This window comes from Gracilinanus agilis, chromosome 3 (genome assembly GCF_016433145.1).
Source record: "Gracilinanus agilis isolate LMUSP501 chromosome 3, AgileGrace, whole genome shotgun sequence".
Lineage (NCBI taxonomy): Eukaryota > Metazoa > Chordata > Mammalia > Didelphimorphia > Didelphidae > Gracilinanus > Gracilinanus agilis.
In genome coordinates, this window is record NC_058132.1 from 588120993 (window position 1) to 588137318 (window position 16326).

At 38.8% G+C, this 16326-nt stretch overlaps 1 protein-coding gene across 1 annotated transcript in view; it reads right to left on the reverse strand.

Annotated features, from left to right (window-relative positions):
- ELF1 (E74 like ETS transcription factor 1) overlaps positions 1 to 16326 on the reverse strand; it is a 128870-nt gene that overhangs the window by 9601 nt on the left and 102943 nt on the right. The window contains exons 5-9 of the mRNA XM_044670609.1: positions 12311 to 12485; positions 11895 to 12002; positions 10731 to 10895; positions 1835 to 1918; positions 775 to 967 (exon numbers count right to left, since the gene is read on the reverse strand). Of these exons, the coding sequence (XP_044526544.1) occupies positions 775 to 967; positions 1835 to 1918; positions 10731 to 10895; positions 11895 to 12002; positions 12311 to 12485 (725 nt within the window). The remainder of the gene's footprint in view (positions 1 to 774; positions 968 to 1834; positions 1919 to 10730; positions 10896 to 11894; positions 12003 to 12310; positions 12486 to 16326) is intronic.

A 16326-nucleotide genomic window follows, 5' to 3' on the forward strand; every position in this document is an offset into this window, starting at 1 on the left:
AACAGTATTGTACAGCAGATGTAATGAAAGCTTTTATAGGTGACCTAAACACTTAAAAAAAAAAAACTCGAGTTTTGATTTAGTTTAAAAAGACTAAAAAAGAACATTATAACCCACTGTCATTTTTCTCCTTCAAATATAGAATCATACTGTACCCTTGATCAAAATGATCTGATTTCAAAGATATTGAAACTAAAAGGAAGTTTTATGGTAAAAATGATAATTTTGATAATAAAAATTTTATGATAACTAAAATACTAAACTTTGCACCTAACACATATTTTTTAATACAGTATATAAGTTTTGTACTTGAAAAATCAAATTATTTCTAGCTAATCACATCTTACTATGTATGTCATTTCATTTGTACTTTGTGCTGACACAGCCTAATGGCGCAAGACTTCAGAACACTGTGGTTGATTCATAATTCCTGTGAGGACCACAGCTCAGAATTCTCTGACCCCTATACAAACAAAACATCAACCACAACTTATTTCTTTGCACATTATTTCCTGTTTTTAAGAAAAAACAGGAATAGAACATAAAACTGAGTAAATGTACCATTTCATAGTACAAGGAGTATTATTCTAAATCTTACCTCTTTTCCCCAGGAAAAAAAAAAATATTTCAATTTAAACATATGCTACTTTCCACATTTAACATTTTTATTAACACATCTTATTTTATTAATATACTTTGCTATTCTGAAACTTACCAATTTGAGCACTCAATAAACAAAATACTGATATATTAAACTTTTAAAACTTTACATACCTGAGAGCTCTTCCCATAGTCTCATAATTCATATCAGGTTTGTTTTTGTGTTTCCCCCATAACTTAGACACAGCCTTAGAATCCACTAATTTAAAAATTCCTTTCTCCCTCTGGGTCCACTTGATGTATTTGGGGCAGGTAGTCTTGTCCTGAAGAAGCGCTAATAAGAACTCCCAAAGATAAATTGTATTTCCTGAAACAGAGGTATTTAAATTTTTTTTTCTATTTTTCCCCCTAGCATCAAGAAAAAAAAATCTTCTAGAATAGCATAATATAAAAAACTAGACTGAGAAAAAGAAGTCAAGGATTCTATCTCAGCTCAATATTTCTTAGGCATTTGACCTAGATCAAGTCCCTTCATGTTTAAGAAGATAGAATTGGACTAAGCAACTTTCTAGGCCTCATCCAACTCAAAAAATTCTCTAAGTCTACCAAATTGCACTTGAAAGTTACATCCTTAAAGTGATTTTTCATTAGTGACACAACAGTTATATTAACTTGGAATCCAATATAGCCACTGATGAATTATATAAGATTCTGATACAAGATCAAGCTTTGTGTGATTGCCTCAGAAAACACCTTTATTTGTTTTATTTTACTTTATTTTTAATGGGGGAAAAGTTATAGGCAAAATAAAAAATAATTGTAGAAGGTATTTTGCCAGATTCTTTCTTTATATTTAAACTACGGAAGGTCACCCTGGTGATCAGCCTTAACAATATGCCTCCTCTTCAAGTGTTTTACATTAGAAATGGGCAGATGGGAAGATATTTACTAAAAAATTATGATATAAGGAAAAGCATCTATGATTTGAAAATGCAATAGTTTGTTGTTTTTTTCCAACAGCCCCATAATAGGATGAAGAATAGATTATTCTGATAACAGAGAAAGTCAGACAAAAGTCATATTTCTTTGGCTTAGTTTTCCTTAATGAAATATGGCAACCCTATCATGAGAATGTGGCAATAGTAAAATCCATTTCAGCATGTCAGGACTTTCAGCTTTTCAATTCTGAATGCTGCTTGATAAGCACATATTATAAATAACTTATAGTACTTACCCTTCCCATCTTTGTTTTTCTTCTTCAAAGATATATTTGGTGTAGTGGTTGGGGAGTCTGGTCGAGGTGGTTTAGTTTTTCTCCCTGAAACAAAACCAATTATGCATAAATCCTTGTTTTGAAATGTCAAGAAAAAAGGACATCTTACTTTCATCTTATCTTTTGACATACCACTTACATCTCAGGTTCTTCAATTTCTTTCTAAATAGTTTGGTTTTGTCAACAAAAATTATATTCGATTACTATAAAGAAAATCATTTTCACAAACCTGAACATGAGAAAGAATAGAACATTTTACAGAGCAGAAACATCAACTGAGGACGGATCTAATAATATGATCTTGGGCAACTTACTCCACCTCAGATTTATCTCCAAATATTTTTTACTTCAGAACTAACACTACTGAAAGTCTATACCAAGTATGTAAAGTAGTCACGTTCCTATCTTTCTTTGAGCCTTGGAGCAGTTTGGGCTCAAAATGAACCAATTCACTTCTGATTTCAACATACCGATTTATTTTGGCTTCTGCTTACAGAAGTTCCTCAAGGGCAAAAAGATATTTCAGCTTCAATTTTCTCTTTCCTAATAAGTGCCTAGTATTGTCACCTACATCAATTTCATAGTAACACAGAAATTGCTGTTGACTAATGCATCCTGGCATTTTATATTTATTTAACAATCTACATTTTTTCCATTTATCTTTCAGTTTACTAGACAACAGTTTGTAAGTAGCTGACAAATAAATTTGTATCACATTAAATATTGTTTTGTTTCTATTTATGTTTCAGGTACTTATGACTTTCTCTTGCCATTAACTAAAATATATATTCCCTCAGATTTCCATTAACTACTGGCAAATTGTTAAAGAAATCTTAAGGAATGATCACTAAAAAGATTATAGTATAGACCAGTGATGGGCAAACATTTTTAAAGAGGAGGCCAAAGGAAAGGAAATGCTCATCTGTCAGTCTGTTTCTAAGGCAACTCTTTCAAAGTTTCATTGTATTATATCCTATTCATTGTATTCCTCATTAGGAATACATTAGGAATAATGTAACGTGACCAGATAGAACATTTCAGGGGGTCACATCTGGCCGAACACTGGCTGTAGTTTGCCCATCAGTGGTATAGGGAGTAGATGGGTTGCCCAGTGGATTGAGAGTTAGGCCTAGAGACAGGAGGTCCTGGGTTCAAATATGCCCTCAGACATTTCCTAGCTGTGTGACTCAGGGCAAGCCACTTAACCTCCTCCCCCCCTCCCCCATTGCCTAGCCCTTTACCACTCTTCTGCCTTGGAACCAATGCACAGTTGTGATTCTAAGACAGAAGATAAGGGTTTTAAAATAAACGTTAAAAAAAAAGATTATAGTACACAAAAATATCCTTTAATAAATTTCAAATGGATACAGAAGTTTTATGCAGTGTTCTCTTTGCTCATTTTGAGCATGACAGTGATTTACTATGAAATCACTCATTTAGAAAGTCATTTGTTACCAGAAGGAAATAAAATGAGTAAAGGGGGAAAAAAGTAGTGGTAAAACCCATCTAAGGTAAGATTGGGCCTTAAGATGGGTGAGTCTGGTTCTAATTGGGCAATAGTCTAGAGAAGTAGAAATCTGGAAACAAAAGTCACCTAAATATTCATGTTGCCCAAGTAACAGAAAAGGGTGGAGGTTAGGCCAAGGGAAAGAGCAGATCAGATGGGTTATGGAAACCAGGATAACAATAGTATTACTGAGGTCAACTGAGTAGAAAGAAGGATGGGTGATGGAAATATAAAGGACAGGAAAAATATCTCTGTGGTCCATCCCAGATCCTTTCTTTATAAGGTACTACAGGAAATGACATTTCTCAAGTTTTTCAGCAAACACCATGGGGTAAATACCAAATCCTCTTTCAAAAAACGTAACTCCGACCTTTCCTAAAAATAATAAACAGTGTATACCTAAAACCATCAACAAGCATTATATGCAATGGGGATAAATTAGAAGCCTTCCCAATAAGATCAGGAGTAAAACAAGGATGCCCATTATCACCTATTATTCAACATAGTACTAGAAACACTAGCAGTAGCAATTAGAGAAGAAAAAGAAATTGAAGGTATCAAAATAGGCAATGTGGAAACTAAGCTATCACTCTTTGCAGATGATATGATGGTCTACTTAAAAAATCCTAGAGAATCAACTAAGAAGCTGGTAGAAATAATCAACAATTTTAGCAAAGTGGCAGGATACAAAATAAATGCACATAAATCATCAGCATTTCTATATATTTCCAACACATCACAACAGCAAGAGGTAGAAAGAGAAACACCATTTAAAATCACCCTAGATAATATAAAATATTTGGGAATCTATCTACCAAAACAAACACAGAAATTATATGAAAACAACTACAAAACACTTTCCAAACAATTGGAAAGCCATTAATTGTTCATGGGTAGGACGAGCTAACATAATAAAAATGACCATTCTACCCAAATTAATTTACCTATTTAGCGCCATACCTATCAAATTACCAAAAAACTTCTTTACTGAATTAGAAAAAACTATAACAAATTTCATTTGGAATAACAAAAGATCAAGAATATCAAGGGAAATAATGAAAAAAAAATGTGAAGGAAGGGGGCCTAGCAGTACCAGATATTAAACTATACTATAAAGCAGCAGTCACCAAAACAATATGGTACTGGCTAAGAGATAGAAGGGAGGATCAGTGGAATAGACTTGGGGTTAATGATGTCAACAAGACAGTGTATGATAAACCCAAAGAGCCCAACTTTTGGGACATGAATCCACTATTTGATAAAAACTGCTGGGAAATTTGGAAAACAATACGGGAGAGATTAGGTTTAGATCAACATCTCACACCCTACACCAAGATAAATTCAGAATGGGTGAATAACTTGAATATAAAGAGGGAAACTATAAATAAGTTAAGTGAACACAAAATAGTATACCTGTCAGATCTGTGGGAAAGGAAAGATTTTAAAACCAAGCAAGAGTTAGAGAAAATTACAAAATGTAAATTAAATGGTTTTGATTATATTAAGCTAAAAAGCTTTTGTACAAACTTTACAAGTGAGACCCATATTACACATAGGGAGAATACAAAACTAAGTTGATTTCTACATTCAATCCCTCTTCACTTAGTCATTGTTGAAGGTCTTACAGTCAGTAAGTATTTAATTTTTCTTCTCTCTCTAAATCCTATAGACTTTAGATTATGGCATAAAAATGCAATTAATACCAGAGGTTTGATTTGTTTGTTTTATTCTCTAGTGGATGGGAGAAAGAGGAAAAGAAAATGACTCAAATGTTAGCATTGAGTTAATCAGATTATAATTAATACTTAGCTGAAATCTTCCCCCCCCCCCCAAAAAAAAGGAAAAAAAGGAATTTCAGGAGACAGGAGGGAGAAAGACAATCATTTTAGAGCACGGAGTACTGATGAGCAAGACTGAGGAATATCAAGGGGTATAGGGAGGGGACACATGAAAGGGAGGTGACTGGACTGTAAAGAAACCACGGCTTCACTGGACTTACAGTTATGCTCTATTAAAACTGGCTAAAGAAATTATGAAAAATCCATTGACTCCTTTAAAGAAAAATGCAGTTTCAATAGAATGTCAAATGTAACAAGAAAGGAACTTGCTTATATGCTAAGGTCTAAGCCTTCAGGAGAAGCCCCACAGAAACAGGGATACCCAGAGGAGGAAAGGCAAATTCTGTCCTGCATGAAAAAGATAGAATAGCAACGAGGGGCTGTATGCTTCAGAACATAACCAAGTAGCTCATCATTTTTCAATGCCTTTATGATCTGGCAAGAATACACAGAGAAACTTATTCATAAAAGCTAAGCACAGTGAGTGTGGAAAAGCAAAAGACTCAATTTCGGCCCAAAAAGGAAATGCTTGAAAGGCTTTTAATGTCTAGGTGGCAAAACTACAAGGGCTGAGCCAGCCTTTTTAAAGTTGAAGAATACTGTAGGTGAAAGAAAGTAGAAGTTTCCAAACAACAGGCATAAAAGCCAAGATTTGGTTAAAAGTGGGGATAGTTAACAGCTGGGTCCAGTGACAGATATATAATACACTCCTTGGATATTTTATTTCTTTAAATCTTGCTATTCATTTTCTCTTGGGCTCTATTTAATAAGTATAATGCACAAATTAAATATTTAAATTTTAATAAATTATTTTTGTAAGAAAATAATAGAGATTGAACTATCTGCTAAATAAGTACTAAGGCTCAACTAGCCACAGCTGAGGAAAAATCTAATTGTTGGGCTTCTGTACACCCATGTGATGTCAGCTACCTAAATTCCAGACATTACCCATGGGGCATTAATCAGCCTATGCAGCATATACCTTGGATACATATCATTTAGTCAGGGTCAAAGATACGCTGTAAACACTCGACAATTTTACCTAGAATCACAGAATTTCCAGAAGGGGCCTTCGAGATCACCTAGCTCAACCACCACCTGAAGAGGAGTCTTTATTACATCATCCCTGACAACTTCTGTTTGAATACTTCCCCCATCCTGCCAGAGATTAGAGCAATCTTTTCCTGAGGACCTCATGAGAGATACCCAGAGCTCAGGTGGAAGAAAAGCCCCAGGGCACATTTAGTTATTTCAGGGACTTAGGATAACCTTGTGAGCCAATTTCTCTAGTTCTGGAGCATAATAAGCCTCCTGCCCAAAGAGGAACCTGGCTGACTTCCTGGAGACAGAGAGAAAAATTAATTGTATGAAAGAGAACAGAAATTACATTTCCTCCCTAAAACAGCTGCCTGACTCCATCTGAGAAATTTCATATTCTGTCTTCTCTTTTCTTTACATGTCCCAGTGAAGTGCTTCCTCAGAAAACTGGACAGAAATATGGGAAAAGTTTCATAGAAATGAAACCAAACGTTACTTTAAACATCACTAAGGAAACAAGGCAAAAGGGAATAATACTATTTCAGTATTTCAGGTACATATCACTATGTACACTCATAATTTTAAGAGAACAATTTAAAATAATCCTGACGATGTTTAAGAGACAATGTCATCTAACTAGAAGTTTAGGTTTCAAAGGTTTTTACAAAGACTGATGTTTCTGTCATTCTATCAGATATTTCCTATTTTCTTCCTTTTTTCCATTTTTTCCTCTATTTCTCTTGTTTTTTAAAATCATTTTTGGGCTCTTTCTTATCTCTATCTTCAGTTCTTGAATTAGAATTCTTCTTAGGCTTGTCTTGGATCTGCATTTTTCTTTGAGGCTCTGCTTGTAGATATTCTGGAGTCATTCCCTCTTTCTAGGAGTGTTACAATCAGGTTTTGTGGCTGTTTGTTTGCTAATGCTCCCAGCCCACTTCTTGACTTTGGTTTTTAACATTTGAGTTGGGCTCTTGTTCACGACTGAGGAGGACAGGAGTAAGTGGGTTGTCTGTCTAAGCTTCTGCTGTTGTCACAACTCAGCCTGGATGCCTATGTTTCTGGTGCTTCCACAGTGGTGTGACACTAAGAGAGCCCTGCAAGGTTTGATGTGTTGGCCTGTGTGTGGCTGCCTTTCAGTAGAATGCTGCTGCCTGCTGGGACGTTCTCCCTTTCTTCTACTGCCCCGGTTATTCAGGGCAGCTTTACGTGCTGGGCCAAACATTAGACCTGAGTCACCACCGTGCTCCTGGGCCCAGAGCCACACAGCCTCATTTCTGAGCTCTGTTATGTGCTCGGCGCGGGGCCCAGAAATGGGGCAAAGGTAACAGAACTGCAGAGGGCACTGTTCCTGCTCCCAGCACACATCACAGTTCCCGGGAGCTCATGTTCCGGTGTTTGCTCTCCTATGGCTGATGCTGCTCTCATGGCCAACTCCCATCCCAAAAGACCTCTTTATCTATCTCCCTAAGCTGCCCTGAGCTGGAAAAAATGACTTCCTGACTTTTTTCTTGGCTCTCCTAATCAGAATTCATTCTGGCAGTTTTCTCCATTGTCATGGAGGAAATGTGTTGGGAGAGACAAAAAAAAGCTGACTCTCATTCTGCCATGGGGACTCCACCCTCTGTTATTCTAGAGATCAACAATGAGATGCAAAAATCATTTTCTAATATTAAAGATAATGTATTATTGAAGTTATTAATGAGGGAAGGAAGGGAACCCTTAATTTAAACATGTTTGTGGGCAAACGCTAGGCCACTGATTGAGGCCAAGCTTGGGATCAGGAGATCAGCTCTTGCCTCCAGCCCTGCAGCAAAGTCAGAGAGAGGTAAGGGAGAAAGAACGTGCCAAGCTACCATCACTTCCTCTAAGATCCTGGTGGCAGCACACCAAGTCCCAGAGCCCACCAGGCCTAAGGAATGCAGCCCCACGCATCTTCCCTATCATGAGCAGTCCCTGTTTCCAAACTGGCCCTGCCAACGCCATCCTCCAAGGGGACAACACTTGGGAAGAAGGAGCCCACCACCAACAACTACCACCAATGGGAAGGGACTCCCAAAAAGAACCCCAAGGGCCCGGGAACCAATGCTCCCAGACCATCAGCCTACAGCTATCATTCAGGGGAGAAAGGGGACAGCCTCCCCACGACCATCAGGTGACAGTCGATGCCCACAAATATGGCAGCAAGGCATCCTAAAGGGCCATGGAGGATTCAAACCAATGCCATCACCTCTGCCCTGGGATCCCGAACCAGCTCAGAATGTGGTGCCCAAGAGCCATAAGAATTAGAGTAGCTCCCAGCTCCCCAATCCTGTGTCTAGCCCAACCATTATCAAGCCTTCTGAAGGAGAGTCCCGCCATCCCAGCCATCATCAAAACAAACATTTATTAAAGGCACATTATTTGTCCTTTGATTTTTATAAAACCGGGAAAGAGATAGGTTAGTAACAAGGAGCATAGCAGATATTCCTCCAATCCCTGTTGTTGTTTCTAAAGGAAGCTTACAGAATGAATGACGAATGTCATGTCTCTGTTCTAGGAGACTTTAAAAGAACCATCACTAGAAGGATAAAAGAAGAAAGAGGTTTACTAAGCAAGAAGACATTTTGTTCAGAAGTGTACGCAGGTGCCACGCAGTTAAGAAAGGAGGCAAGGCACAGCAGGGACCTAACTGGTAGGGAATCTTTGCATGAAAGAATGGTCAAGTTCTAGGGTTCTCTTCAACAGATGCCAATAAAAAGAAAGGCAACAGCTGAAGAGAGGATACAATAATGGAAGATCTGGAAAACCACAAGAATTATGTCAAAATAATCTTCACCAGCATTAAGAAGGGCAAACTTGATGCCATTATCAATCTGCTTATGGTTCCTCGGGTTTGGTCACAATTCCAGCCAAAACTAACTGACTTTTACTTTTTCTTTTAAAAGATTTGATAAAGTTTGGCATTCAACTGAGTTGTTCAGGTACAACTTTTTTTTAGCAAAGGTAGTCATCTCCACCTCCAATAAGACTTTAGCGTGACTTGCAAATTATGGAGAAAGCCTATCCAGTAACCTGGAATGACTTTAAGCTATAAGGTGCTTTGAAAAAAAAAATTGCTTTTGGCAGGCAAATATTTACTCAACAGTACACTTCAACATAGCCAAAGGCAAAGGTTGAAGCAGGTCTACTGAGTGAAAAAATTATCTAATTTTACATAAATTCTCTCATTAAAACCCTGATTCAATTTTTTTGAGTGATTAAAAGACATTTTATTGTAGTTTATGTTATAAAAATCCCGAATAAATAACATCACATCACATTTTATAGGGGGAGTGATTTCTGAATGTAGGATGTTCTAGTATCTTGTGATATTCAGGTTGCACAGATCCAGCAGTAGATTCGGCCTTCTGCTGAGAAGTTAAATATATTGTTTTAAGCCAGTGATGGTAAACCTTTTAGAGACCAAGTGCTGTGTCCTATCCCACCCCCTCCCCTTTACCCCATCCAGGGAGGGAGAAAGTGCTCCCATTAGGTTGCTGGGCAGAGAGGTGGGGCATGTGGAAAAATGTGTGCTGGGCATGGTGGAGGGGGGATGGCAGCAGCTCCACACCAGTCCCTCGGCCTTTCTAGTAATGAATTGGGGAGGAAGGGGGGCAGCAGGCGGCACACCACAGAGAGTGCTCTAAGCGCCATAGGTTCGCCATCATGGGTTTAAGCTAAACTAGACCTCAGGAATACCTTCAAAAATCTATTAAATTTAAAGTATACAGATATGTAATAAAGTACCTAAGTATCAATACTATTACTATCACTTTTAGACAATTAAATGTAAATACACTATCATTTCAATATGCAGAACAAGACATACATTTCTGGACATGGCCAATGAGGGAATTTGTTTTACATAACTATGCAAGTTTGTTACAAAGACTCTTTTTTTTTTTTTTTGCTTCATATCTATTGCTTCTCAAGATGAGAAAAGAGATGGAAAAAAAAATATATGCTTATTTATTTTTTTAAAATTCTTTAAATTAAGATGTACCATCAGCACAAAGCTTGAAATGATGTGATTATAAGGCTCAAACTCAACAATTAAATACTCTTAAGAATATAAGAAATTCTAAAATACATAAATATTAAAAAATGAGCTAGACTGGCAGTCTGGATTATTCTATGAAAAAAGCTCAAGATATTATGAAAAATATTGCACTAAAAGAGCACCACATAAGACCACTTCCAAGAAAGAAAGTCAATGACCAATCGCCTCTAACCTGTCTGAGAGAAGACTCAAAAACTAAGAAGTGATATTGCTGGCTTACTGAGGCAAGTATAGATTGGATTGTCCTAACAGAAGACTAATGAATAAAAGGGAAAAATGTCTATTTCTTTTAGTTTCTGGAATTGGACTTCTGAGGAAGGAAGGAAGATGTGCAGTTTGGTAACAAAATATATAAATCCACAACAAAAACAATTTGTCAAAATTATTTACCCTCACCTTTCTTTCTCTTAGGTTGTTCTGGTATTGTAGTTTCTGGGGATACTACATAGGTATCTTGGATTTGATGTGCTTCCATCACTTCAGGAATCCCATCCAATGTGACAGATACATGAGTAATGGGTGCAACAACAATCTCATCTTCAGGTGAAGCAAATATATTAGCTAAAGGAAACAAAGTTATGATTACCTCTAGAGAAAAAAAAAGCTAGCAATTTTTATTTTCATGAAGAAAACTAATTAGTTTGAAAGAAAATTATAATTACTAACCAACCAAACTTTCTAATCTTAATTAACATCCTTAGGGCAGCTAGACTTTGGAGTTGGGGGTTCTGGGTTCAAATGTGACCTCAAACACTTCCTAACTGTATGACTCTGGGCAAGTCATTTAACCCCAACTGCCAAAACTTACTGCCTTAAAATCAATACTTATTATCAATTATTTTATATTACTTATTATATAAATATTATATGTATATATTAACATATTAATTATATATTATATAAATACTTATTATCAAAACAGAAGTTATGGATTTGAAAAAAATTAACATCCTTGTAGGAATGCCCGAAACACATAATAAAGTATAGTAAAAATGACGATGTAGTAAAGTGAAAACAATGTTATAAGAAGAATGTGGATTTTCATATATGGTATATTAACTATATATTGAGGGCTGTTTATACAAATTACTACCAAACCTACAACAATTATGTCCATATAAACCAATATTTTTTACAATTAGGCTAAATGGGAATTCTCACACCATTTTTATATTGTAGCCTTATTTAGAAAATTATAATACATTTACCCCAACATTCAACAACAACAAAAAAACAAATGTTGCACATGCAAAACACTGTCCAAGATAAATTTAATATGGCAAGTTAAAGGGGGTACCTTTACACTATATTGTTCTGGGAATATTTGCAGGAAAAAGGGGTAAGCAACTAACAAGAAAACAGTGAATATTTCTGCTCCTCCTCAAAAATAAATCAGACATTTATCAGGCATATAATTTGTGTAAGGAAGACATCATACTAGGTGAGAAGGATACTGGTAATGAACTTGAGAGAACTTAAAACTCTACCAGAAAGACAAATTTTTTTACTTAGGATATAACTCACTTATACGTAAATTCCCATAAAACCTAAAGAACTTACATATTCTTTTTTCATCCAGCATTGGGTCTGGAGAGTCCATATTAAGGAGTGCCTCAGCAGCTTCAATGGTTTCGATGGTTTCATCTCCATTATGGCAGGAAGTTTCAACTATAAGACAGAGAGAGAAAATAAGGTCAAAGTGGCTTCAGATCACTCTTATGAAATTTTACAGAAAGAAATATGCTTGAGTCTTGTTTATGAGTTATAGCAAGGGGGACAGCTGGATGGCTCAGTGGATTGAGAGCCAGGCCTAGAGATGGGAGGTTCTGGGTTCAAATCTGGCCTCAGACACTTCCTAGCTGTGTGACCCTGAGCAAGTCATTTAACCCCCATTGCCTGGCCCTGTAACAAATAAAAAAATATAATAATAAAAAAAAAAAAGAGTTATAGCAAGGCTTCATGCTGCCATCAGGCACCTGTCAGAGTGATGTCGTCATCATCTATAATTTCTTCTTCAGCAACATCCAATGAACTCTCAGTAATCATATCACTAGGTTCATCCACACAGGCTAAACCGGCATAGCCGTTGAGGATATCCGCGCCAGGAACGTGTTCCACAATGACGGCTGGGAAAATAGCAGGATCCCCAAGCTGCAATAGAAAAGAATGCTTTTAAAAAATAAAAAATGGTCGATGAATAATTCTAATTTCACTGAATGAAGATAAATGGCAGATCAATTTCGTTCTGAGGTTGCCAGGCCACCATTATTCTAATAATACTCCCTTCTAGTAAGGCACTCTCTAAGCACTTACGAAGCACCTGCTGTGTGCCAGGAACCGTGCAAGGCAGAAGGGGAAGAGGAGTTTAACAAAGAAAAACAAGAGACAGCCCCTACTCACCCTCTGATGGGAGAAGCAGCCCCCAAAGGGCCCCACAGAGGGCCCTCGCACAAGCCATGGGCAGGCCCTGGCATGGGGGCGACTGGGAAAGGCTTTCTGTAGAAGGGGAGATGTGGGCCTCCAGGAAGCCAGAAACGAGGGGAGGACGAGGCTGGGGACGGAGGAGGGTCTTGTCAGAGGAACAAGGTCCCAATGGAGGGATCTCAGGATGGGGGGAAGTTCCGTGGAAGAAGCCTGGCGGGAGGGGGCGGGAGGGGGCCCGGAGCCCAAGCGAAGGAAGGCCCCCTTGGGGTGGAGGGGCAGGCACGAGGGAGCGAGGGCCGGGGCCCAGCCTAGGAGGAGGGGACGGCCAAAGATAAAGCCAACAAGACTCGACCACAGACTGTAAAGGCATAGGAGAGGCCTAGGCGGTGAGGCCGCTGACGGGGACAGCCGGGAGCCTCCCAGCCAGGCCCAGGGAAGCGCAGAAACGGAGGTTTGAGGGAAAAGAGAATCAAGACATCTGCAGACTCTCCGTGTGAGCTTCACTAGGCCCTGGGAGCTGTGAGAATGGAGGCCGGGGAGAAGTTGAGGCCACACGGAAGGTTCTTAGAATAGACCCCAAAGTAGGAGGGCCCCAAGAAGACCTGAGGAGGAGAGGGCCCCTGCCTGCTCAGGAGAGGCGAAACAACGGCTGTCATCGGATCCTAGAACTCGCACCCCTGTCCAGGGGCAGGAGGAGGGGCATGACCTCCGGTGGGGGGGGGGGGGGGGGGCAGCTGGGTCACAGAAACACACACAGCGGCGAAGGCTAGTGAGCCCCTGACTTAGTGTTTGAGCGAGTACCAGCCCGTGTGAAAGGACAAGAGCAGCTGCTGGGAAGGAGGAAATGACCGAGACAAGCACCGAGGGAACTGAGGGAAGAATTGTGACTGCATGAGCCTCCAAGAGGACCGGTGACTGAGTGATGGCGGGTAACCGTGGAAGGAGCCACGGGACAAAAGAGGGGCCCTCCAGCCCCTCGCTTCACCGTGAATTAGAGGAGGAATGAGAGTGCAGCCCAGGAAGGAAGGGGTGGTCAGGAAGATGCAGGCGGGGCTGATTGCCCAGGCAGAGCCGGCACCATCAAGTTTAAATCTAGGCTTCCATGAAAATGCATTCCCCTCAAGTTTTGCCAACCAAATGAGCTTTTAACAGAAAGGGAGAAGAAAAATGCTCACATGCATCTATCAGAGCTAGATTCTGTAGGAAATAACAGAAAGAAAATACAAATTACATGAGAGATTCACAGGACTCAACACTCAAGAAAGTCAGAAATGAAACTCATTCCATGTCTGTAAACAAACACACAAAATCTTCCAGCGATGGAATGCCATTGTGCTATTAAGGAATGATGAACAGGATGACTTCAGAGAGAAGTGGGAAGACCTCCATGAACGGATGCACAGGGAAGTGAGCAGAACCAGGAGAACATTAAACACAGTAACTGAAGCATAAAATGACTTTGCTACTAGCAGCAATGCAATGATCCAGGACAATTCTGAGGGCCTTTTATGACAAAGAATCCACATCCAGAGGAAGAACTGATGGAGTAGGATTGCAGATGAAAGCTTATGATTTATCAATTGTTTATTTGGATATATGTTCTGGGGTTTGGGTTCTATAAGATTATTCGCTTAAAAATGAATAATATGGAAATGTTTTGCATGATAACACATGTATAACCCATATTGAATTGCTTGTCAGGTCTGGGAAGAAGGAAGGGAGACAGATGGCTCATATGACTCTCGAAAACTTATGTGGAAATTTGTTAAGAAAATAAAAAAAAATGTTTAAAAAATACATCACCAGCAAAATGAATTAGAGATCCTAAAATCTGGCCTTTTCAAGGTATCATTGAGACTTTGTGGAATAGGATTATTACTACAATAAGGTTCTGGAAGGATATATCTTATTCAAAGGTACCAAAACACAAAGGTAGAGTGAGATAGAATTGTATATTTTTAAGAAATTTTTTATCTACTCTCATTCAAGCAAGGAACTCTAGGAACTGGGCAGGAGGTGGGGGGAGGAGAGAAAAGAAAAAAGCATGAATGAATGAAAAAGCATTTATCCAGAAGTTGGGGGTGGGATGATAACAGTTCAAATAAATAATGCAAAACTACTCAGATCTTATTTTGCTTTTATTTAAGGTGGGAATTGGAGGAGTAGAGGAGAATAATTCTCATAGCTGAGGGGACCAAGCAAATGCTTTTTAGGACTCTGAAACCCAAGAATAAGTAGGAAGATAAGAACATTTAGATGCCTTTAATAAATAAAGTCATTAAACTCAGAACATCCCAGGATACCAAAGAATTAGTAGGTGAAATTGCTATATTATCTGATGGTAAGGAATAAAAAAAGTGCCAAAGGGCTAGAGAAGAAGCAAATATCTGTTGTTTTTTAAAAAGTCATAAAAAATCTAGACCTGTGAATATTAACTGTAGTTCCTAAGACTTATAAAGAAATGGTTAGCAAAAAATTTTAAAAGAAAACAATATATTTAAAAAGCCAATAAATTTCATCAAAATCAACAGAGACCACTTTAACCTCATTTCATTTTTTATACAATAAACAGACTGGTAAAAAACAGAGATAGCGAGGTGACACAATGGATAGAACATTGGGCTTAGAATCAATTAAGACTGATCTTCCTGAGTTCAAATCCAGATTGAGACACTGCCTAAGTGCTATGACCCTGGGCAAGTCACTTAATCTTGTTAAGGTAAGGAAATGGCAAACCACTGCAGCATCTTTGCCAAGAAAATCCCAAATAGGGTCACAAGTCAGACACAACTGAAGCAACTGAACAACAACTACGTCAGAGGAGCTTCCCTCACCAGGAGTCCCCAACAACAATGCAATCACTAGTCTGAACCAAAAAACAGCAACAACAACAAATAACTAAAACTCTGAGACCAAAAAATTAACTTCACAAGGATAGAGTGGAGGATGATAAAGCCAAGAGCAATCAAATTGAAAAAAAATCTGGACCATGGAGAGGCAGGCAGAGCGGCCTGAAGGCAGGTGAGAGAAGGCTGGCTCATCCGGCCCCAGGCCAAAGGGAGACAAAGGAGTGCCAGGCCAGCCCCCAGGACCCAGGAGGACACAGGCAAGTTGCACCGACCCTCTCTGAGGAAAGACACTGAAAAAAAGCCTCCCCGCCCCATGCTGAGGACAGAAAGGAGCCTCCTACAAAGAGAAGGTGAGCTGGGGCAGGTTGTCACGTGGAACAGTCAACTTGTCCTGCTGGGCTCAAGAAGGCAGAACCAGGTGCAACCATTGGATGATAAATCAGATTTTGGTTTGATTAAAGAAAAAGATTGCTGTACTGCATAACTTGGAAATAGGTTCTGAATAATGATACATGTATAACCCAGTAGAAGGGCCTTTCAGCTCTGGGAGGGGGTGGGGAGAATCATAAAGCATGTAACCATGGGAAAATATTCTAAATTAAAAAAAAAAAAAGTTCCTAAAAGCGCTATGATAAAGCCTGTGGAGGTGGGAACAGTCTTCAAGCAAAGGCTAGATTAGGTAGGCATAGTGAAGTTAGTGGGAACTGTGGCACACGTGC